Raw genomic sequence first — 25,924 nt, 5'->3', positions numbered from 1 at the left:
TGGATATTCCTTCTGATAGACAGGCCTGTCAGATTTATGTCTGTAACATGGACAACCAAATTCCTTGAAGCCTGAAAGTTTTCCCGAAAGCATCTCTCAACTCTTGACAGTTATGAGAAGCATGTGAATAATGTAAATCATGATGGTAGGTGCAATGAAAGGACTCTTTTGTGGACTGTAACAGTAACTTACAGTAGTTCTTGATGATCGTTCTGTGTAAATTAAAGTATCACTGTATGTATTTAAAAATGACCATGACTGTTTCAAAGTTTGCTCTCTATGGGACTTTTCATGATTGATGGAAGGGTATTACTTATGTTTCATATGAAAGTAAACATAATGTCGAGCCAAACTCCAGACTTACGATGACTTGGTCGAGATCTCGCGAGAAGGTGTGAACTTTCTGTTTGGACGAGAACTCGACCCGTCTTTTGATCAGCTCAGAACGGAAGAAGGTGGGACGCGACGCAAAAGTAGATTAAAGAAGGATTTCTCGAGGGGGTGGGCATGTTGAAGAGAAATAATGTTTTGTTGACATTTGACCAGGACAGACGGAATTACAGTTGTTAAACGGTACGTTAACAACACTTGAAGGTGATTTTTCCTGTCTTTCTGAACAGTCCATGCAGTTGTTAGCTAGCTAAACATCCATCTGGCCGATTCTCCTCTGTCTGCCTCTTGTAGCGACACTGTTTCCATTTTATAGATATGTAACACAATCAATACCCTATTTGTATCTTAATTGGGGTTAGTTATATCCATGTTTGTTTGGTCAGACGGTGGATTTAAATTGTTATCCAACAAGCTGTTAACATGACTCTACTGTGCTACCATTTAGAGGAGGCATATGCTCCTAAATATTTTTCTGTGCTATCTGGAATTTTTATTTGGGAGAAACAGTGTCCAGCGCCCAGGTAATATTTGTTGTAATTGTATCGACTTTAAGTGCCGGTATGTTTGTTGTTGTGGTACTGTTGATGACGCGCTGGGCTCAGGACCAGAAGGTTGAGGGTTCGAGCCTCACAAACCTGCCTGTTTCATTACTTCGGTGTCGGACGTGAACGGACGGTGTTATCAACTAACTACGGTGTGTTTTTTTTGGCCGGTGTCCCTGTAACAGTATGTTTGAACTAGTACTTGTATTCCGCTATGCTCGCTTTAGCCCTCATGTGGGTGGGATCTAACCCATTCATAGAGGCTAACTAAACTACATAGCCAAAAGTATGTGGACACCTGCTCGTCGAACATCGTATTCCAAAATCATGGGCATTCATTTGGAGTTGCTTTCCACTAGATGTTGGAACATTGCTGTGTGCTGCAGGGACTTGTTTCCATTAATTAAGCCACAAGAGCATTAGTGAGGTTGGGCACGGATGTTGGGCAATTAGGCCTGGCTCGCAGTCTGCGTTACAATTCATCCCATAGGTGTTGGATGGGGTTGAGGTCAGGGCTCTGTGCAGGCCAATCAAGTTCTTCCACACTGTTCTCGACAAACCATTTCTGTATGGACCTCGCTTTGAGCACGGGGACATTGTCATGCTGAAACAGGAAAGGGCCTTCCCCAAACTGTTGCCACAAAGTTGGAAACACAGAATCGTCTAGAATGTCATTGCATGCTGTAGCGTTAAGATTTCCCTTCACTGGAACTAAGGGGCCCGAACCATGAAAAACTGCCCCAGACCATTATTCCTCCTCCACCAAACTTGACAGTTGACACTATGCATTGGGGCACGTAGTGTTCTACTGACATCTGTCAAACCCTGATTTTGTTCGTCGGACTGCCAGATGGTGAAGCGTGATTCATCGCTCCAGAGAACGCCTTTTCACTTCTCCAGAGTCCAATGACTTTTACACCAATCCAGCCGACGCTTGGCGTTGTGCATGGTGATCTTAAGTTGCTCCGCCATGGAAACCATTTCACTGAAGCTCCCGACAAATAGTTATTGTCCCGACTTCCAGAGACTGTTTGGAACTCTGTAGGGAATGTTGCAACTGAGGACACGCTTCCGCACCCTGCGGTCCCGTTCTGTGAGCTTGTGTGGCCTACCACTCTGCGGTCCCGTTCTGTGAGCTTGTGTGGCCTACCGCTCTGCGGTCCCGTTCTGTGAGCTTGTGTGGCCTACCGCTCTGCGGTCCCGTTCTGTGAGCTTGTGTGGCCTACCGCTCTGCGGTCCCGTTCTGTGAGCTTGTGTGGCCTACCGCTCTGCGGTCCCGTTCTGTGAGCTTGTGTGGCCTACCGCTCTGCGGTCCCGTTCTGTGAGCTTGTGTGGCCTACCGCTCTGCGGTCCCGTTCTGTGAGCTTGTGTGGCCTACCGCTCTGCGGTCCCGTTCTGTGAGCTTGTGTGGCCTACCGCTCTGCGGTCCCGTTCTGTGAGCTTGTGTGGCCTACCGCTCTGCGGTCCCGTTCTGTGAGCTTGTGTGGCCTACCGCTCTGCGGTCCCGTTCTGTGAGCTTGTGTGGCCTACCGCTCTGCGGTCCCGTTCTGTGAGCTTGTGTGGCCTACCACTTTTGCGGTTGAGTCGTTGTTGCTCGTAGACTTTTTCCACGTTCAGAATAACAGCACTTGCAGTTGACCGGCGCAGAAATGTGATGAACTGTCTTATTGGGAAGGTGGCACCCTGTGTCTTATTGGGAAGGTGGCACCCTACGACTGTGCCACGTTGAAAGTCACTGAGCTCTTCAGTAAGGCCAAATAGCCGACTCTACTAATTTGAAGGGGTGTCCACACACTTTTGAATGTATAGCGTATAACCACAGTTTTGTGGTTATGAAGCTATCGGTACGGGCGCCGCCCACCTGCCTATGTACTTTTGTGACAATTTTTGGAACGCGAAGCGAATGGCGCTCCGTAGTGCCGATTTGCACAGATTGTGAAATCACTGTGGAGAGCCCTTAAGAGGCGCTGTAAAACTGTCCTTGTGGAAGGAGGGAGTTGTGTAACAACCCAGGTTTATAAATGTGGATATCCACTCTCTCTTATAAATGTTTTTTTTTTGTGGCACAGTTGATGGCTCGCTGGGCTTGGGACCAGAAGGCTGAGGGTTCGAGCGTCAGAGGGCGGGGCGTCAGGGGTCAGGGCGGGGCGTCAGGGGTCAGGGCAGGACATCAAAGGGCAGGGCAGGACATCAGAGGGCAGGGCAGGACATCAGAGGCCCAGTGTATAAAATCCTCCATCTCCTAACCGGGATGTGTTGAGATTAAACAGGTTCTTTATATAGGCCTGCTAGGGGCCAAGCTGCTGCTAGTTTATCTGTCGTTAAACCGCTCTAAATGTGTCCAGGCACAGCACTGCCTGGTTACAGGGCTGCTATTTCTAATCAACTCCCATTGTATTTTTCACATGCTTCACCTGTAAACAGGTGTAAACAACAGGTGTAAACAACAGGTGTAAACAACAGGTGTAAACAGGTGTAAACAACAGGTGTAAACAACAGGTGAAGACTCAGTGAAATGCTTACAGGGTCCATTTCCATCAAGAGAAAATGGAAATAGTGACACCGTGAATAACGAATAAAATAAAGAGTAAAAATAATGTGGCTATATACAGGAAGTACCAGGTAATAACGTGGCTATATACAGGAAGTACCAGGTAATAACGTGGCTATATACAGGAAGTACCAGGTAATAACGTGGCTATATACAGGAAGTACCAGGTAATAACGTGGCTATATACAGGAAGTACCAGGTAATAACGTGGCTATATACAGGAAGTACCAGGTAATAACGTGGCTATATACAGGAAGTACCAGGTAATAACGTGGCTATATACAGGAAGTACCAGGTAATAACGTGGCTATATACAGGAAGTACCAGGTGATAACGTGGCTATATACAGGAAGTACCAGGTGATAACGTGGCTATATACAGGAAGTACCAGGTGATAACGTGGCTATATACAGGAAGTACCAGGTGATAACGTGGCTATATACAGGAAGTACCAGGTGATAACGTGGCTATATACAGGAAGTACCAGGTGATAACGTGGCTATATACAGGAAGTACCAGGTGATAGCGTGGCTATATACAGGAAGTACCAGGTGATAACGTGGCTACATACAGGAAGTACCAGGTGACAACGTGGCTATATACAGGGAGTACCAGGTGATAACGCGGCCTGCCCCAACCCTCGTCCCTGCCTGTCAGTGTGGTTCAGAATCGGCCTGCCCCGACCCTCGTCCCTGCATGTCAGTGTGGTTCAGGGTCGGCCTGCCCCGACCCTCGTCCCTGCATGTCAGTGTGGTTCAGGGTCGGCCTGCCCCGACCCTCGTCCTTGCATGTCAGTGTGGTTCAGGGTCGGCCTGCCCCGACCCTCGTCCCTGCCTGTCAGTGTGGTTCAGGGTCGGCCTGCCCCGACCCTCGTCCCTGCCTGCCAGTGTGGTTCAGGGTCGGCCTGCCCAGACCCTCGTCCCTGCCTGCCAGTGTGGTTCAGGGTCGGCCTGCCCCGACCCTCGTCCCTGCCTGCCAGTGTGGTTCAGGGTCGGCCTGCCCTGCCTGCTTCCCTTGGGCTGTGGATGAAAACATCCACCATGTGTTAGTTTGGCAGCTGAAAAGTTGTCCTGTGAGTGGCTGAATGACTGGCTGAATGACTGGCTGGCTGGCTGACTGACTGACTTAGGCTGGTGGCACTGGAGCTAAATTAGAATGAAACATTTGTTTGTTGTTTTGAAAGGCCAGCTGGTCTAGCTTTTCAAGGGGGCAGAGATGGCATCCTGTCAAAAGGGGGCAGAGATGGCATCCTGTCAAAAGGGGGCAGAGATGGCATCCTGTCAAAAGGGGGCAGAGATGGCATCCTGTCAAAAGGGGGCAGAGATGGCATCCTGTCAAAAGGGGGCAGAGATGGCATCCTGTCAAAAGGGGGCAGAGATGGCATCCTGTCAAAAGAACAAATGAAGGAAAGAGAATGAAATGATTTGAATTGAATTGAAGCCACTACATTCACCCAAATATTACTACCCTTCTCATATTGCATAGCTTAAGTCCACTCTCTCAGCACGAGGTCCTGGTCTGTAGTAGAGGTTCCTCCCCTCCCCGGCACGGTAACGTGGTCTGTAGCAGAGGTCCCTCCCCGACACGGTGACGCGGTCTGTAGTAGAGGTCCCTCCCCTCCCGCGGTAGTAGAGGTTCACGGTGACGCGGTCTGTAGTAGAGGTCCCTCCCCTCCCCGGCACGGTGACGCGGTCTGTAGTAGAGGTCCCTCCCCGGCACGGTGACGCGGCACGGTGGCACGCGGGTCTGTAGTAGAGGTCCCTCCCCTCCCGGCACGGTGACGCGGTCTGTAGTAGAGGTCCCTCCCCTCCCCTCCCCGCACGGTGACGCGGTCTGTAGTCCCCCCTCCCCGGCAGAGGGTCCCTCCCCTCCCCGGCACGGTGACGTGGTCTGTAGTAGAGGTCCCTCCCCTCCCCGGCACGGTCCCTCCCTCCTCCCGGCACGGTGACGTGGTCTGTAGTAGAGAGGTCCCTCCCCGGCACGGTGACGCGGTCCCCTCCCCTCCCCGCACGGTGACGTGGTCTGTAGTAGAGGCACGGTCCCTCCCTCCCCCCCGGCACGGTGACGTGGTCTGTAGTAGAGAGGTCCCTCCCCGGCAGTAGAGAGGTCCCTCCCCCCGACACGGTGACGTGGTCTGTAGTGAAATCAGTAATAACGAGCAAGTAATCTAACCAATTCCAAAAAAACTACTATCATACAGTAGAGAGGTCCCTCCCCAGTCCCGGCACGGTGACGTGGTCTGTAGTAGAGGGCACGGTGACGCGGTCTGTAGTAGAGAGGTCCCTCCCCAATTCCCATGATTAAAGTGGCTGGCACGGTGACGCGGTCTGTAGTAGAGAGGTCCCTCCCCAGCTTTGGCACGGTGACGCTGGATGGCAGGTCTGTAGTAGAGAGGTCCCTCCCTGTAGTAGAGAGTCCCTCCCGGTGACGGTGTCTGGTCTGTAGAGAGAGGTCCCTCCCCTCCCGAGGTCCATCCCCTCCCCGGCACGGTGACGCGGTCTGTAATTGTGACTACTTTCTCCATACTGACGTTTTGCTTGTTTGATTGCCTTACGGAGGGAATAACTACGCTGTTTGTATTTGGCCGTGTTTCCAGTCGCCTTGCTATGATTAAATGCGGTGGTTCGTGCTATCAGTTGTCCGTGAATGCTGCCATCAATCCACTGTTTCTGGTTAGGGAAGGTTTTAAGTCACAGTGGGTACAACATCTCCTATACACTTCCTTATAAACTCACTCACCGAGTCAGCGTAGACGTCGATGTTATTGTCTGAGGCTACCCGGAACATACCCCAGTCCACGTGATCAAAACAATCCGATTTGGTCAGACCAGCGTTGGATAGACCTTAGCACAGGCGCATCCTGTTTCAGTTTCTGCCTATAGGAGGAGAGCAACAAGATGGAGTCATGGTCAGATTTTGAGGAGGGCGGGAGAAGGGCGTTGAATGCACCGCAGAGGTTAGAGGAGCAGTGGTCGAGCGTGTTACTCGCTCATGTACTGCGATCGATATGCTGATAGAATTTAGGAAGCCTTGTTCTCAAATTAGCTTTGTTAAAATCCCCAGCTACAATAAATACAGCCTCAGGGATATATGGTTTCCTGTTTGCATCGAGTCCAGTGTATATACACGGCTGTAACTATAACCGAGGAGAGTTCTCTTGGGAGATGATACGGTTGCCATTTTATTTTGAGGAATTCTAGGTCAGGTGAACAAAAAGGACTTGAGTTCTTGTATGTTGTTACAATTACACCATGAGTTGTTAATCATAAAACATACACCCCCACCCCCTTTTTCTTACCGGAGAGATGTTTGTTCATGTCGGCGCGATGCACTGAAAATCCCGTTGGCTGTACACAGACTTCGACAGCATGTCCCCAGCTAGCCACGTCTCCGTGAAAGAGAGTATGTTACAATCCAGGATATGTCTTTGGAAAGCAACTCTTGTCCTGATTTCGTTGACTTTTTTAAAACTAGCGACTGGACATTAGCGAGTAATATACTGGGAAGCGGTGGGTGGTGTGCGTGCCTCCAAAGCCTCACTAGAAGACCGCTCCGGCACCTTCTCTTTCGACGGCGTTGTTTTGGGTCGACCTCTGGAATCAGTTATAGTGTGATTGTGAAAGAGGCCTCTAGCCTACTGGATTTATATTTTAATGCGAATAATCATCTCAGTTTTCATTTCAACCATCCTTTTTATACGTTGCTTGGCAAAGACACACTGGCCACTTTGTATTTTGTAGTCAACTATGTTCTGTTCGGCTCTACCAGAGAGACCGATAACCTTGTGATTCTATGTTGAGCAGAGATCTGTGTATTACCTAGTGGTTTCCACGTTCTGATTCCACTATATTACTGCCCCGCAGAACACGATGGTACTCTGAGAGACAAGCCAGGCTTCATCCACTCTGTTTCTCAACCCAGGTCCCATTACATTTGAATACAATTCAGGAAATCATTTGAAATTCAATTTCCTGTTAACTTTTATTTCCCGAATTGATTTACTCCAGCCCTTGTCCTAATCTAAACCGTGGACCTCACAGTGCAGTGCTTTGTTTCCCAGGCTAATATATCGTTGTCTTGTCCTAACCTAAACCGTGGACCTCAGTGTAGTGCTGTTTCCCAGGCTAATGTATCGTTGTCTTGTCCTAACCTAAACCGTGGACCTCAGTGTAGTGCTGTTTCCCAGGCTAATGTATCGCTGTCTTGTCCTAACCTAAACCGTGGACCTCAGTGTAGTGCTCTGTTTCCCAGGCTAATGTATCGTTGGCTTGTCCTAATCTAAACCGTGGACCTCGCAGTGCTCTGTTTCCCAGGCTAATATATCGTTGTTGACAGATTGTTTGTAGTGGATTTCAAGGTGGGTGTTCCACTGAACCGTAAAGTGAGCCATCCAAGCAGCTATCTGGGTACAGCTGTGGGCCTGCTGAGAGCAGGATGAGAGTGGTGGTGTCTGGGAAATATTACCAAATCTTATTATAGAGACCAAGTTGGCCGAGAAATGCTCTCCTTTTTAAATCTGTAACTTTGGTCCACCTTGAAAATGTAGTGACCTGTCAGGCAGAGATAATCCTGAACAGGCATGGTAATGATGGGGATTCAGACTGCTGTTTACAGAGGACTATATTACCTCCATATTGTGGCTCTCACTACAGAAGCAACAACATTGAGCCTATTTTGAGCTATTTAACAACTGGCAGAGAGACAAGGGTTGAAGATGGTTTTGGCAGGGTTTAGGGTCTCTTTTTTTTCAGGACTGGACCAAACAGGCGAACAGAACTTCATCTAGGGCTGGGTGATATAGCCTGGGCCAAACAGAACTTCATCTAGGGCTGGGTGATATAGCCTGGGCCAAACAGAACCTAATCTAGGGCTGGGTGATATAGCCTGGGCCAAACAGAACCTAATCTAGGGCTGGGTGATATAGCCTGGGCCAAACAGAACCTAATCTAGGGCTGGGTGATATAGCCTGGGCCAAACAGAACCTAATCTAGGGCTGGGTGATATAGCCTGGGCCAAACAGAACCTAATCTAGGGCTGGGTGATATAGCCTGGGCCAAACAGAACCTAATCTAGGGCTGGGTGATATAGCCTGGGCCAAACAGAACCTAATCTAGGGCTGGGTGATATAGCCTGGGCCAAACAGAACCTAATCTAGGGCTGGGTGATATAGCCTGGGCCAAACAGAACCTAATCTAGGGCTGGGTGATATAGCCTGGGCCAAACAACCTAATCTAGGGCTGGGTGATATAGCCTGGGCCCTGGGCCAAACAGAACCTAATCTAGGGCTGGGTGATATAGCCTGGGCCAAACAGAACCTAATCTAGGGCTGGGTGATATAGCCTGGGCCAAACAGAACCTAATCTAGGGCTGGGTGATATAGCCTGGGCCAAACAGAACCTAATCTAGGGCTGGGTGATATAGCCTGGGCCAAACAGAACCTAATCTAGGGCTGGGTGATATAGCCTGGGCCAAACAGAACCTAATCTAGGGCTGGGTGATATAGCCTGGGCCAAACAGAACCTAATCTAGGGCTGGGTGATATAGGCCAAAAATCGGTAACAAATCAAAATGTATTTTATATTCTTCAAAGTAGCCACCTTTTGCCTTGATGGCAGCTTTGCACACTCTTGGCATTCTCTCAACCGGCTTCACCTGGAATGCTTTTCCAACAGTCTTGAAGGAGTTCCCACATATGCTGAGCACTTGTTGACTGCTTTTCCTTCACTCTGCTGTCCAACTCGTGGTACTTCTGAAGGCTCTCTTCCTCCGGCCTTACAGATCCTCTGGAACAGGTGTCAGCTTTAAGGGATAACCGAAAGGCCTTGTCATGTCAACGCACGCCTGCTCAAATGTGCGTCAGTGTAAAGATGAGGCCTACTGTCTGTGTGTGAGCGTTTGAGCTGCTGGTCTGGGTTTCTTTTGGGGGGGGTTTACTTTTCCCACATTGACTTATCTGCCTTTTACTGAGGGATATTTTTAACAGCTTGGGTGGGGTTGAGTAGTGGGGGGTTCCCCCTTGCCTGATCTGCACGACACAATTTATAGGAGCTGTTAGCTGTGTGTTTATCCTGCTTCTCTGGCTGTCCCTGACTTTGCGGGAGGAGCGTTTCTTTGCGGGAGGAGCGTTTCTTTGCGGGAGGAGCGTTTCTTTGCGGGAGGAGCGTTTCTTTGCGGGAGGAGCGTTTCTTTGCGGGATCAGTCAAGTTTACCTCACGCCTTCGTTCCTCTCCTCGGCCCTCTGTTTCTCCTCCTCTTTCATTCTTCCCCAGCGGAGCAGGGCCAGGGATGCCTGGGTGCTTACCTCATTTCCTCTCCTTTACAGCCGGAGAGGAGGGAGGGAGACTGCTGTCTTTGTTGGGGTTGGAAACATTCCTGTTCTGTTGTCTGTCATAGTGGCTTTAACAACAGAACAATGGATGTGGATGTTTTCATTTGTCTTTGCTGCACGTATGTTTGTATTGTACATGTAGTGGGCAGTAGTGTGTGTGTGTGTGTGTGTGTGTGTGTGTGTGTGTGTGTGTATATCTCACACGACACTCCAAATAAGACTATGCTATTAGCCCATTATACTGACGCTATAACCCTTTACATGGCTGACAGTCAGACAGTATCTGAGTTATACTGTACATATATAGAGAACACTAACCCTGTACAGTACATATATAGAGAACACTAACCCTGTACGGTACATATATAGAGAACACTAACCCTGTACGGTACATATATAGAGAACACTAACCCTGTACAGTACATATATAGAGAACACTAACCCTGTACGGTACATATATAGAGAACACTAACCCTGTACGGTACATATATAGAGAACACTAACCCTGTACAGTACATATATATAGAGAACACTAACCCTGTACGGTACATATATAGAGAACACTAACCCTGTACGGTACATATATAGAGAACACTAACCCTGTACGGTACATATATAGAGAACACTAACCCTGTACGGTACATATATAGAGAACACTAACCCTGTACGGTACATATATAGAGAACACTAACCCTGTACGGTACATATATAGAGAACACTAACCCTGTACGGTACATATATAGAGAACACTAACCCTGTACGGTACATATATATAGAGAACACTAACCCTGTACAGTACATATATATAGAGAACACTAACCCTGTACGGTACATATATATAGAGAACACTAACCCTGTACGGTACATATATAGAGAACACTAACCCTGTACGGTACATATATAGAGAACACTAACCCTGTACAGTACATATATAGAGAACACTAACCCTGTGCGGTACATATATAGAGAACACTAACCCTGTACAGTACATATATAGAGAACACTAACCCTGTGCGGTGACATAGATAGTAGAGAACACTAACCCTGTGCGGTACATATATAGAGAACACTAACCCTGTGCCCTTCGTACATATATAGAGAACACTAACCCTGTGCGGTACATATATAGAGAACACCCTAACCCTGTGCGGTACATATAGAGAACACTAACCCTGTGCGGTACATATATAGAGAACACTAACCCTGATGTACATATATAGAGAACACTAACCCTGTGCGGTACATATATAGAGAACACTAACCCTGTGCGGTACATATATAGAGAACACTAACCCTGTGGACGGGGACATATATAGAGAACACTAACCCTGGGGCATGGTACATATATAGAGAACACTAACCCTGTGCATGGCCAGGTACATATATAGAGAACACTAACCCTGTGCAGGTACATATATAGAGAACACTAACCCTGTGCGGTACATATATAGAGAACACTAACCCTGTGCGGTACATATATAGAGAACACTAACCCACTAATAGTGCGGTACATATATAGAGAACACTAACCCTGCCCCCATATATAGAGAACACTAACCCTGTACGGTACATATATATAGAGAACACTAACCCTGTACGGTACATATATATAGAGAACACTAACCCTGTACGGTACATATATAGAGAACACTAACCCTGTACGGTACATATATAGAGAACACTAACCCTGTACATGGCTGACAGTCAGATAGTATCTGAGTTATACGGTACGTAACAAGCGATAGACTACTTGGTAGGTGTCCACGTCCTTCAGTAACAAGCGATAGACTACTTGGCAGGTGCCGACGTCCTTCAGTAACAAGCGATAGACTACTTGGCAGGTGTCCACGCCCTTCAGTAACAAGCGATAGACTACTTGGCAGGTGTCCACGTCCTTCAGTAACAAGCGATAGACTACTTGGCAGGTGTCCACGTCCTTCAGTAACAAGCGATAGACCACTTGGCAGGTGTCCACGTCCTTCAGTAACAAGCGATAGACCACTTGGCAGGTGTCCACGTCCTTCAGTAACAAGCGATAGACTACTTGGCAGGTGTCCACGTCCTTCAGTAATTCTGATAATACAGTCCGTTCAGAAAGCATTCAGACCCCTCCCCCTTTTCCACATTTTGTTATGTTATTCTAAAATGGATTAAATAAAATAAAAATAAAAGTCCATTTACACACAATACCCCATAATGACATCACAATACCCCATAATGACATCACAATACCCCATAATGACATCACAATACCCCATAATGACAAAGCAAAAACAGGTTAAGACATTTTTGCTAACGTATAAAACAAACCGAAGTATCTTATTTACATACGTTTTCAGACCCTTTGCTATGAGACTCAATTGAGCTCCGGTGCATCCTGTTCTCCATTGATCATCCTTGAGATGTTTCTACAATTTGAATGGAGTCCACCTGTGGTAAATTCAATGGATTGGACATGATTTGGAAAGGCACACACCTGTCTATATAAGGTCCCACAGTTGACAGTGCATGTCAGAGCAAAAACCAAGCCATGAGGTCGAAGAAATTGTCCGTAGAGCTCCGAGACAGGATTATGTCAAGGCACAGATCCTGGGGAAGGGTACCAAAATATTTCTGTAGCATTGAAGGTCCCCAAGAACAAAATGGCCTCCATTCTTAAATGGAAGGAGTTTGGAACCACCAAGACTTCCTAGAGCTGGCCGCCTGGACAAACTAAGCAATAGAGGGAGAAGAGTTCCAGAGTTCCTCTATGGAGATAGATACAGGGGGTACCAGTACAGAGTCAATATGGAGGTTATATACAGGGTATTACGGTACAGAGTCAATATGGAGGTTATATACAGGGTATTACGGTACAGAGTCAATATGGAGGTTATATACAGGGTATTACGATACAGAGTCAATATGGAGGTTATATACAGGGTATTACGATACAGAGTCAATATGGAGACTATATACAGGGGGTACCGGTACAGAGTCAATGTGTGGGGGCATCGTTTAGGTGAGGTAATATGTACATGTAGGTAGATGTGCAAGGTTAACCCGCCGTACCTGTAGCTGGGTTAACCCGGAGCGCCTGGTAGCTGGGTTAACCCGGAGCGCCTGGTAGCTGGGTTAACCCGGAGCGCCTGGTAGCTGGGTTAACCCGGAGCGCCTGGTAGCTGGCCTTGCTCCACACTTGGTCAGTGAGTAGTGGAGCTGAGAGGGACTGATCAACTCCATCCCTAGACCACATCAGTCAGTCTACTGTTATCTTCTTTAGGGCTAGGCTCGACAATATCCGCTGAAAAGGCAGAGCGCGAAATTCAAAAATATTTTTTGGAAATATTTCACTTGCATACATTCACAAGTGCAATACACCAAATAAAATCTTAACTTCTTGTTAATCTACCCATCGTGTCTGATTTTGAAAAAGGCTTTACAGTGAAAGCACACCATGTGATTGTTAGGTCACAAAAAAAACACAGCCATTTTTCCAGCCAAAGAGAGGAGTCACAAAAAGCAGAAATAGAGAAAATTCTCTCCCACCTCACAGTAGAAGCCTGAAACAAGGTTCTAAAGACTGTTGACATCTAGTGGAAGCCTTAGGCAGTTTACTCTGGGCTTTTCATCTGAAAGTGAAAATGCTGCCCCCTATCCCAAACAGGTTTTCCTGCCTGTCCTGGCTGTCCCCACTAAATCCCTAATGGCCTGGCTGTCCTGACTGTCCCCACTTTCCACTAATGCCCTGGCCTGCCTGGCCTGTCTGTCCCCACTAAATCCCTAATGGCCTGGCTGTCCCGACTGTCCCCACTTTCCACTAATGCCCTGGCCTGTCTGTCCCCACTAAATCCCTAATGGCCTGGCTGTCCTGTCTGTCCCCACTTTCCACTAATGCCCTGGCCTGCCTATCCTGTCTGTCCCCACTAAAGCCCGAATGGCCTGGCTGTCCTGACTGTCCCCACTTTCCACTAATGCCCTGGCCTGCCTGGCCTGTCTGTCCCCACTAAAGCCCTAATGCCTTGGCCTGGCTGTCCTGTCTGTCCCCACTAAAGCCCTAATGCCTTGGCCTGGCTGTCCTGTCTGTCCCCACTAAAGCCCTAATGGCCTGGCTGTCCTGACTGTCCCCACTTTCCACTAATGCCCTGGCCTGCCTATCCTGTCTGTCCCCACTAATGCCCTGGCATGTCTGTCCCCACTAAAGCCCTAATGCCCTGGCATGTCTGTCCCCACTAAAGCCCTAATGCCCTGGCCTGGCTGTCCCCATTAAATCCCTAATGCCCAAGCCTGCCTGTCCCCATTAAATCCCTAATGCCCAAGCCTGCCTGTCCTGTCTGTCCCCACTTCCCACTAATACCTTGGCCTGCCTGGCCTGTCTGTCCCCACTAAAGCCCTAATGCCCTGGCCTGGCTGTCCTGTCTGTCCCCACTAAAGCCCTAATGCCCAGGCCTGCCTGTCCCGTCTGTCCCCACTTCCCACTAATACCCTGGCCACGTGCCACTCCTTTCCCCATAGCAGCACAGGAATGTGCAGAAGGGCTGAATTGACCAGAGCATGATAAGAATGTGGCCACTTTGCTCTCTCCAGTTAGGTTACGACTGTGGTCTGCTGTTTGTTCTGAGGGTTTAGTGTTGCTGAGCCTGGCTGGGGCTGCTGGTCCATAACCCTGGACTATCGTCACAGACACTACATCTATTTACACTGGAATCTCTCCTGTTTGATACGGATATGTTGGTGCTTTCATTATGACACCGTCGTTGTGGTTCTGGACTGGGCCTGTCAGTCTGGTTTCATTATGTTACCGGCCGTATCGTTGTGGTTCTGGACTGGGCCTGTCAGTCTGGTTTCATTATGTTACCGGCCGTATCGTTGTGGTTCTGGACTGGGCCTGTCAGTCTGGTTTCATTATGTCTCCCTGGCCATATCGTTGTGGTTCTGGACTGGGCCTGTCAGTCTGGTTTCATTATGTCACCGGCTGTATCGTTGTGGGTCTGGACTGGGCCTGTCAGTCTGGTTTCATTATGTCTCCCTGGCCATATCGTTGTGGGTCTGGACTGGGCCTGTCAGTCTGGTTTCAGTGTCTAAGCTTGGTGGCTTGTTTGGAGCTAGTGGGCCCAACTATGTTGTCCATCGATGTATCTGGCTGCTGGAGTGTCCCTGCTCCTCATTTAGAAGGGATTTATCTGAAGGTGGAGGAGGTCTGTGTTCGTCGAGGCCTGGACCTCGTCTCACGCTGCCAGAAACTATAGAAGATGACATTATTACTGAGAGGTCATTGAGAGACTGGCCTCTGAGCTATAGGCATGACATTCTGGTTGTGGGTGGTGATTTCTCCCTGTTGTATCTGAGGCTCAGTCAGGAGACAACCCTCCCTGTTGTATCTGAGGCTCAGTCAGGAGACAACCCTCCCTGTTGTATCTGAGGCTCAGTCAGGAGACAACCCTCCCTGGCTCAGTCAGGAGACAACCCTCCCTGTTGTATCTGAGGCTCAGTCAGGAGACAACCCTCCCTGTTGTATCTGAGGCTCAGTCAGGAGACAACCCTCCCTGTTGTATCTGAGGCTCAGTCAGGAGACAACCCTCCCTGTTGTATCTGAGGCTCAGTCAGGAGACAACCCTCCCTGTTGTATCTGAGGCTCAGTCAGGAGACAACCCTCCCTGTTGTATCTGAGGCTCAGTCGGTCAGTAAATATTTAACCAGCGGTAACAGGTTTGGGAAATGTCTCTCTGGGCCTTCTAAATGTCCAGTAATCCACTGTGTGGTTTTTGAATGTGAGTCAATGTCTGTGGGCGACAGTCAACAAATTCACTTCCTACTCAGAACGACATGTTCTCTCTGTCAGGACTCCAGTCCCTCACATCATTCTTTCACAGGGAAGGCTCTTTTGACTTCTCAAGTGTTTGTGGAGCTCTATGGAGAGAAATCAAGAGCTCTTCTAGAGAATTTAAGAGCTATGGAGAGAAATCAAGAGCTCTTCTAGAGAATTTAAGAGCTATGGAGAGAACTTAACGGTCTGAGTCTCAGGGCATTTGAGATCACATGATGGGACGGGAGGCCTGGGGCGGACGGGAGGCCTGGGGCGGACGGGAGGCCTGGGGCGGACGGGAGGCCTGGGGAGGGAGGTGGACTGGGGGAGGGAGGCCTGGGGGGGGGGGGTGGACGGGAGGAAGACTGGCGGTCTGGGGGGGCGGACGGTGGACGGGAGGTCTTTAGGGGGGGTAATGGACGGGAGGTCTTTAGGGGGGTGGACGGGAGGTCTGGGAGGGGAGGTGGACGGGAGGTCTGGGAGGGGGGAGGTGGACGATGTCAGGTCTGGGGGAGGTGGGGGGAGGTGGACGATAGGTCTGGGAGGGAGGTGGACGAAATAGGTCTTTAGGGGGGTGGACGGGGAGGTCTTTAGGGGGAGTGGACGGGAGGTCTGGGGGGGCATTGGACGGGAGGTCTTTAGGGGAGGTGGACGGGAGGTCTTTAGGGAGGTGGGGGGACGGGAGGTCTTTAGGGGGTGGACGGGAGGCCTTTAGGGGGGAGGTGGACGATAGGTCTGGGGGCCTGGGAGGTGGACGGGAGGCCTTTAGGGGGGTGGACGGGAGGTCTGGGGGGGGGGAGGGAGATCTTTAGGGGGAGGTGGACGGGAGGTCTTTAGGGGGTGGACGGGAGGTCTTTAGGGGGAGGTGGACGGGAGGTCTTTAGGGGGAGGTGGACGATAGGTCTGGGGTGAGGTGGACGGGAGGTCTTTAGGGGGGAGGTGGACGGGATGAGCTCTCCGCTTGTTGAAGGGTGTTGATGCTAGACCTTATCGTCCTGCAGTAGTATGGTAATCATTCTCCCGAGGCACGCTGGGCTTCATTATTAGTTGCTGTTCCTGCGTCACGCGTCCATATTTTCCTGTGTTTATTTAAGCGGCAGATTAAGACTGGATTCCAGGAACGCAGCAGAGCCGTCTGGAGAGTAACGGCAGGAAGCAGGAGTTGGAGTCACCATCTGGTTACCTACAAGTACAAACGTAGTTGTGTTTTCGGGTTATTACATGAACTTATATCCGGAAGTTTTCTAAACTACCCACAATGCACTTTTTTTCATATGGAGGATCTAGTCTGTGCTACAGAGTTCGTATGCTAGCTCGGTAGCTAGCTCACGCTGGCTAACTATTTGCATTCCAGACCAAGTGTTGGCGGTGGTGAGCGACAGTCCTACCCTTCACAGGAAGTGTGATGTAAACCAGGAACAGGTAGGCTCGTCACCTACCTTGTGGCTGTGTTATCTAGTGGGAGCCCTTTAACACAGCAGGCTCGTCACCTACCTTGTGGCTGTGTTATCTAGAGCTGAGAGCTGAATGGGTTGGACCACAGGACTAGAGCTGAGAGCAGAATGGGTTGGACCACAGGACTAGAGCTGAGAGCAGACTGGGTTGGACCACAGGACTAGAGCTGAGAGCAGAATGGGTTGGACCACAGGACTAGAGCTGAGAGCAGAATGGGTTGAACCACAGGACTAGAGCTGAGAGCAGACTGGGTTGGACCACAGAACTAGAGCTGAGAGAGCAGAATGGGGTGGACCACAGGACTAGAGCTGAGAGAGCAGAATGGGTTGGACCACAGAACTGAGCTGAGAACAGAATGGGTTGGACCACATGACTAGAGCTGAGAGCAGAATGGGTTGGACTAGAGCTGAGAGCAGACTGGGTTGGACCACAGGACTAGAGCTGAGAGAGCAGAATGGGTTGGACCACAGGACTAGAGCTGAGAGCAGAATGGGTTGGACTAGAGCTGAGAGCAGACTGGGTTGGACCACAGGACTAGAGCTGAGAGAGCAGAATGGGTTGGACCACAGGACTAGAGCTGAGAGCAGACTGGGTTGGACCACAGGACTAGAGCTGAGAGAGCAGACTGGGTTGGACCACAGGACTAGAGCTGAGAGAGCAGACTGGGTTGGACCACAGGACTAGAGCTGAGAGAGCAGACTGGGTTGGACCACAGGACTAGAGCTGAGAGAGCAGAATGGGTTGGACCACAGAACTAGAGCTGAGAGCAGAATGGGTTGGACCACAGGACTAGAGCTGAGCGCAGAATGGGTTGGACCACAGGACTAGAGCTGAGAGCAGAATGGGTTGGACCACAGGACTAGAGCTGAGAGCAGACTGGGTTGGACCACAGGACTAGAGTTGGACCACAGGACAAGAGCTGAGAGCAGAATGGGTTGGACCACAGGACTAGAGCTGAGAGCAGACTGGGTTGGACCACAGGACTAGAGCTGAGAGCAGACTGGGTTGGACCACAGGACTAGAGCTGAGAGAGTAGAATGGGTTGGACCACAGGACTAGAGCTGAGAGAGCAGAATGGGTTGGACCACAGCACAAGCGCTGAGAGAGCAGAATGGGTTGGACCACAGGACTAGAGCTGAGAGAGCAGAATGGGTTGGACCACAGGACTAGAGCTGAGAGCAGAATGGGTTGGACCACAGGACTAGAGCTGAGAGCAGAATGGGTTGGACCACAGGACTAGAGCTGAGAGCAGACTGGGTTGGACCACAGGACTAGAGCTGAGAGCAGACTGGGTTGGACCACAGGACTAGAGCTGAGAGCAGACTGGGTTGGACCACAGGACTAGAGCTGAGAGAGCAGAATGGGTTGGACCACAGAACTAGAGCTGAGAGCAGAATGGGTTGGACCACAGGACTAGAGCTGAGAGCAGAATGGGTTGGACCACAGGACTAGAGCTGAGAGCAGACTGGGTTGGACCACAGGACTAGAGCTGAGAGCAGACTGGGTTGGACCACAGGACTAGAGCTGAGAGCAGACTGGGTTGGACCACAGGACTAGAGCTGAGAGAGCAGAATGGGTTGGACCACAGGACTAGAGCTGAGAGAGCAGAATGGGTTGGACCACAGCACTAGAGCTGAGAGAGCAGAATGGGTTGGACCACAGCACTAGAGCTGAGAGCAGAATGGGTTGGACCACAGGACTAGAGCTGAGAGCAGAATGGGTTGGACCTCAGGACTAGAGCTGAGGGAGAAGGCTGGAGCAGTATGGGTTGTACCTCTCTCTCCCTCCTTAACTCTCTCAGGCACCTTTTCTCAGGCCAGGGCCCAGCTGGTTCTAGTTTATCGTCTTAATAAAGCTGTGTGAGGAGTTTGAATAACTCCTCTCTGCTGACTTTCTTTCTTGTCCAGATGAGCTGAGTGTTTCATTCTGCGAGGCTTCTGAAACCCTGTCTGGAGACGGGCTAGCTAGTTGACCTGTCCCAAACCCCCATCAGAATAACACAGTACAACTCGACATCTGCTCCTGGTGAAGAACACAGGGCTAGCTAGTTGACCTGTCCCAAACCCCCATCAGAATAACACAGTACAACTCGACATCTGCTCCTGGTGAAGAACACATACCAGTACAGCTGTCAGGATATTCTGACTGAAATGCAATATCCTCTATTCTCCCTCCTTTTGGAAAGCGCTGTCCTTCTCACTCCTCGTTTTAAGAGAATCCTCTTGTGCTATTTCACCGTAGTAGTTAAGAGTTCAGAGCAGCCCCAAAGGAGGAAGTGCACCATGGTCTTTTGAAGTGGGTTAGGAAGTAATATCCTGGAGGAAGAGCTGAGGGCTCTTCTTGTCAGAAGGCTGTTCTGTAGAGGACTCTAGGGTAATTCCACAGTAAAGGACTGTAGGGTAATTCCACAGTAAAGGACTCTAGGGTAATTCCACAGTAAAGGACTCTAGGGTAATTCCACAGTAAAGGACTCTAGGGTAATTCCACAGTAAAGGACTCTAGGGTAATTCCACAGTAAAGGACTCTAGGGTAATTCCACAGTAAAGGACTGTAGGTTAAGGTTAGGACATCTACTTTGTGCATGACACAAGTCATTTTTCTGTTTACAGACAGATTATTTCACTTATTCACTGTATCACAATTCCAGTGGGTCAGAAGTTTACTACACTAAGTTGACTGTGCCTTTAAACAGCTTGGAAAATTCCAGAAAAATGATGTCATGACTTTAGAAGCTTCTGATAGGCTAATTTACATAATTTCAGTCAATTGGAGGTGTATTTCATGGCCTACCTTCAAACTCAGTGCCTCTGCTTGACATCATGGGAAAATCAAAATAAATCAGCCAAGACTTCAGAAAAACAATTGTAGACCTCCACAAGTCTGGTTCCTTGGGAGCAATTTCCAAACGCCTGAAGGTACCACGATCATCTGTACAAACAATAGTACACAAGTACACAACACCATGGGACCACGCAGCCGTCATACCACTCAGGAAGGAGACCCGTTCTGTCTCCTAGAGATGAACGTACGTTGGTGCGAAAAGTGCAAATCAATCCAAGAACAACAGCAAAGGACCTCGTGAAGATTCTGGAGGAAACCGGTACAAAAGTATCTTTATCCACAGTAAAATGAGTCCTATATCGACATAACCTGAAAGGCTGCTCAGCAAGGAAGAAGCCACTGCTCCAAAACCGCCATTAAAAAAGCCAGACTACGGTTGGCAACTGCACATGGGGACAAAGATCGTACTTTTTGAAGAAATGTCCTCTGGTCTGATGAAACAAATTACCATCGTTATGTTTGGAGGAAAAAGAGGGAGGCTTGCAAGCCCAAGAACACCATCCCAACAGTGAAGCATGAGGGTGGCAGCATCATGTTGTGGTGGTGCTTTGCTGCAGGGGGGACTTGTACACTTCACAAATTAGATAATTTTCCTTCCTCATGAAGCTATGTGGATATATTGAAGCAACATCTCAAGACATCAGTCAGGGAAGTTAAAGCTTGGTCGTAAATGGGTCTTCCAAATGGACAATGACCCCAAGCATACTTCTAAGGTTGTGGCAAAATGGCTTAAGGACAACAAAGTCAAGGTATTGGAGTGGTCATCACAAAGCCCTGACCTCAATCCTATAGAAATGTTTTGGGCAGAACTGAAAAAGCGTGTGAGAGCAAGGAGGCCTACAAACCTGACTCAGTTACACCAGCTCTGTCAGGAGGAATGGGCCAAAATTCACTCAACTTAGTCTGGGGTGGTACACTAGACTGTAGTCTGGGGTGGTACACTAAATCAAATCAAATCAAATTTTATTTGTCACATACACATGGTTAGCAGATGTTAATGCGAGTGAAGCGAAATGCTTGTGCTTCTAGTTCCGACAATGCAGTAATAACCAACAAGTAATCTAACTAACAATTCCAAAACTACTGTCTTATACACAGTGTAAGGGGATAAAGAATATGTACATAAGGATATATGAATGAGTGATGGTACAGAGCAGCATAGGCAAGATACAGTAGATGGTATCGAGTACAGTATATACATATGAGATGAGTATGTAAACAAAGTGGCATAGTTAAAGTGGCTAGTGATACATGTATTACATAAGGATGCAGTCGATGATATAGAGTACAGTATATACGTATGCATATGAGATGAATAATGTAGGGTAAGTAACATTATATAAGGTAGCATTGTTTAAAGTGGCCAGTGATATATTTACATTTCCCATCAATTCCCATTATTAAAGTGGCTGGAGTTGAGTCAGTGTCAGTGTGTTGGCAGCAGCCACTTAATGTTAGTGGTGGCTGTTTAACAGTCTGATGGCCTTGAGATAGAAGCTGTTTTTCAGTCTCTCGGTCCCAGCTTTGATGCACCTGTACTGACCTCGCCTTCTGGATGATAGCGGGGTGAGCAGGCAGTGGCTCGGGTGGTTGATGTCCTTGACCGCATGTTTTCATTGCAGGCCGTGGCACTGTATTGTCCTCAAAGCGGGGAAAAAAGTTATTTAGTCTGCCTGGGAGCAAGACATCCTGGTCCGTGACTGGGCTGGATTTCTTCCTGTAGTCCGTGATTGACTGTAGACCCTGCCATATGCCTCTTGTGTCTGAGCCGTTGAATTGAGATTCTACTTTGTCTCTGTACTGACGCTTAGCTTGTTTGATAGCCTTGCGGAGGGAATAGCTGCACTGTTTGTATTCGGTCATGTTACCAGTCACCTTGCCCTGATTAAAATCAGTGGTTCGCGCTTTCAGTTTCACGCGAATGCTGCCATCAATCCACGGTTTCTGGTTAGGGAATGTTTTAATCGTTGCTATGGGAACGACATCTTCAACGCACGTTCTAATGAACTCGCACACCGAATCAGCGTATTCGTCAATGTTGTTATCTGACGCAATACGAAACATATCCCAGTCCACGTGATGGAAGCAGTCTTGGAGTGTGGAGTCAGCTTGGTCGGACCAGCGTTGGACAGACCTCAGCGTGGGAGCCTCTTGTTTTAGTTTCTGTCTGTAGGCAGGGATCAACAAAATGGAGTCGTGGTCAGCTTTTCCGAAAGGGGGCGGGGCAGGGCCTTATATGCGTCGCGGAAGTTAGAGTAACAATGATCCAAGGTCTTTCCACCCCTGGTTGCGCAATCGATATGCTGATAAAATTTAGGGAGTCTTGTTTTCAGATTAGCCTTGTTAAAATCCCCAGCTACAATGAATGCAGCCTCCGGATAAATCGTTTCCAGTTTGCAGAGAGTTAAATAAAGTTCGTTCAGAGCCATCGATGTGTCTGCTTGGGGGGGGATATATACGGCTGTGATTATAATCGAAGAGAATTCTCTTGGTAGATAATGCGGTCTACATTTGATTGTGAGGAATTCTAAATCAGGTGAACAGAAGGATTTGAGTTCCTGTATGTTTCTTTCATCACACCATGTCTCGTTAGCCATAAGGCATACGCCCCTCTTCTTACCAGAAAGATGTTTGTTTCTGTCGGCGCGATGCGTGGAGAAACCCGCTGGCTGCACCGCCTCGGATAGCGTCTCTCCAGTGAGCCATGTTTCCGTGAAGCAAAGAACGTTAGTCTCTGATGTCCCTCTGGAATGCTACCCTTGCTCAGATTTCATCAACCTTGTTGTCAAGAGACTGGACATTGGCAAGAAGAATGCTAGGGAGTGGTGCACGGTGTGCCCGTCTCCGGAGTCTGACCAGAAGACCGCCTCGTTTCCCTCTTTATCGGAGTCGTTTTTTTGGGTCGCTGCATGGGATCCACTCCGTTGTCCTGTTAGTAAGGCAGAACACAGGATCCGCGTCGCGAAAAACATATTCTTGGTCGTACTGATGGTGAGTTGACGCTGATCTTATATTCAGTAGTTCTTCTCGACTGTATGTAATGAAACCTAAGATGACCTGGGGTACTAATGTAAGAAATAACACGTAAAAAAAACAAAACACTGCATAGTTTCCTAGGAACGCGAAGCGAGGCGGCCATCTCTGTCGGCGCCGGAAGTTGAGAGACGGTAGTCTGGGGTGGTACACTAGACGGTAGTCTGGGGTGGCACGCTAGAAGGCAGTCTGGGGGCGGCACGCTAGACGGCAGTCTGGGGGCGGCACGCTAGACGGCAGTCTGGGGGCGGCACGCTAGACGGCAGTCTGGGGGCGGCACGCTAGACGGCAGCCTGGGGGGCGGCACGCTGACGGCTGGGGGCGGCACGCTGGGGGGGGGCGGCACGCTAGACGGCAGCCTGGGGGGCGGCACGCTAGACGGCAGCCTGGGGGGCGGCACGCTAGACGGCAGCCTGGGGGGCGGCACGCTAGACGGTGTTTGAATACTTGTTAACAGCTTGTTCCTTCTCTCCTCAGACGGACAGAACAAGGAGCCCGAAGACCCAGGAAAGGACTGACGAGAACCACCATGGCTTAAACCCTGTGTTCCCCACTAGACCCCTGACCCCCTCCCCTGTCCCCGACCCCCTCCCCTGTCCCCAACCCCACCCCCAGTCTCTCCCCGGCCTCTCTCCCAATCTCTCCCGGCCTCCCCTCCAGTCTCTCCCCGGCCTCCCTAACCCTGTCCATGTGAGGGGTTGGGCAGCCCCCCCCTAATCCCACTGGAGCCATGATGAACCTCCAGAAGCACCAAACCATGGGCTCTGACCGGGACTTTCAGTCCTCCTCCTCAGTCAGCCTGCCCTCCGTCAAGAAGGCCCCCAAGAAGAGACGCCTGTCCATGGGGAACCTGTTCAGACGGCGCCGGGACCCCAAGAGGAAGTCCATGGAGCTCCATGGGGAAGGAGGGGTGGATGGTATCGCCAGCATAGACAGCATCCACTCAGACCTCACGCTGAACGATAAGAACTCTGCCTTCTCAGTGGCCGGAGCTGCCTGCACCTCCTCCCTCGGGGCGTCATCCTCCTCGTCCTCCTCCTCTTCCTCCCGGGGTCGAGAGCTGCTGGAGTGCCCTCTGTGCCTTCTACGTCACTCTAGGGACAGTTTCCCAGACATCATGACCTGCCACCACCGCTCCTGTGCGGATTGCCTGCGCCAGTACTTGCGAATAGAGATCAGTGAGTCGCGCGTCAACATCAGCTGTCCAGAGTGCTCTGAGCGGTTCAACCCCCACGACATACGCATCATCCTGGGAGACCAGCCCCTCATGGAGAAGTACGAGGAGTTCATGTTGAGGCGATGGCTGGTGACCGACCCCGACTGTCGATGGTGCCCCGCCCCAGACTGCGGGTAAGAACCTCCGCTCAGACACACATAGGGCAGACTGTACACCTCAGCTCAGACACACATAGGGCAGACTGTACACCTCAGCTCAGACACACAGGGCAGACTGCGGGTAAGGACCTCAGCTCAGACACACACAGGGCAGACTGGGAACCTCAGACACACACAGGGCAGACTGGGAACCTCAGACACACACAGGGCAGACTGGGAACCTCAGACACACACAGGGCAGACTGGGAACCTCAGACACACACAGGGCAGACTGGGAACCTCAGACACACACAGGGCAGACTGGGAACCTCAGACACACACAGGGCAGACTGGGAACCTCAGACACACACAGGGCAGACTGGGAACCTCAGACACACACAGGGCAGACTGGGAACCTCAGACACACACAGGGCAGACTGGGAACCTCAGACACACACAGGGCAGACTGGGAACCTCAGACACACACAGGGCAGACTGGGAACCTCAGCTCAGACACACACAGGGCAGACTGGGAACCTCAGCTCACACACAGGGCAGACTGGGAACCTCAGACACACACAGGGCAGACTGGGAACCTCAGCTCAGATACACACACACAGGGCAGACTGGGAACCTCAGACACACACACAGGGCAGACTGGGAACCTCAGCTCAGATACACACACACAGGGCAGACTGGGAACCTCAGCACAGGGCAGACTGGGAACCTCAGCTCACACACACAGGGCAGACTGGGAACCTCAGCTCAGATACACACACACAGGGCAGACTGGGAACCTCAGCTCAGATACACACACACAGGGCAGACTGGGAACCTCAGCTCAGATACACACACACAGGGCAGACTGGGAACCTCAGCTCAGATACACACACACAGGGCAGACTGGGAACCTCAGCTCAGATACACACACACACACAGGGCAGACTGGGAACCTCAGCTCAGATACACACACACACACAGGGCAGACTGGGAACCTCAGCTCAGATACACACACACACAGGGCAGACTGGGAACCTCAGCTCAGATACACACACACACAGGGCAGACTGGGAACCTCAGCTCAGATACACACACACAGGGGCAGACTGGGAACCTCAGCTCAGATACACACACACACAGGGCAGACTGGGAACCTCAGCTCAGATACACACACACACAGGGCAGACTGGGAACCTCAGCTCAGATACACACACACACAGGGCAGACTGGGAACCTCAGCTCAGATACACACACACACACAGGGCAGACTGGGAACCTCAGCTCAGATACACACACACACACAGGGCAGACTGGGAACCTCAGCTCAGATACACACACACACACAGGGCAGACTGGGAACCTCAGCTCAGATACACACACACACAGGGCAGACTGGGAACCTCAGCTCAGATACACACACACAGGGCAGACTGGGAACCTCAGCTCAGATACACACACAGGGCAGACTGGGAACCTCAGCTCAGATACACACACACAGGGCAGACTGGGAACCTCAGCTCAGATACACACACACAGGGCAGACTGGGAACCTCAGCTCAGATACACACACACACAGGGCAGACTGGGAACCTCAGCTCAGATACACACACAGGGCAGACTGGGAACCTCAGCTCAGACACACACAGGGCGTGTCTGAGCTCAAAGTGCTGTACAGAAACCCA

General features: G+C 50.1%; 1 protein-coding gene across 1 annotated transcript in view; it reads left to right on the top strand.

Annotated features, from left to right (window-relative positions):
* The first annotated feature begins 412 nt into the window (after positions 1 to 412).
* Positions 413 to 25,924, top strand: part of LOC112241247 (E3 ubiquitin-protein ligase RNF19A-like) — a 66,495-nt gene continuing 40,983 nt past the window's right edge. The window contains exons 1-2 of the mRNA XM_042317576.1: positions 413 to 573; positions 23,406 to 24,278. Of these exons, the coding sequence (XP_042173510.1) occupies positions 23,659 to 24,278 (620 nt within the window). The 5' untranslated portion in view covers positions 413 to 573; positions 23,406 to 23,658. The remainder of the gene's footprint in view (positions 574 to 23,405; positions 24,279 to 25,924) is intronic.

The sequence above is a fragment of the Oncorhynchus tshawytscha genome, unplaced genomic scaffold, assembly GCF_018296145.1.
Source record: "Oncorhynchus tshawytscha isolate Ot180627B unplaced genomic scaffold, Otsh_v2.0 Un_contig_556_pilon_pilon, whole genome shotgun sequence".
Taxonomy (NCBI): Eukaryota; Metazoa; Chordata; class Actinopteri; order Salmoniformes; family Salmonidae; genus Oncorhynchus; species Oncorhynchus tshawytscha.
This window is presented reverse-complemented; position numbering and strand designations above follow the sequence as displayed.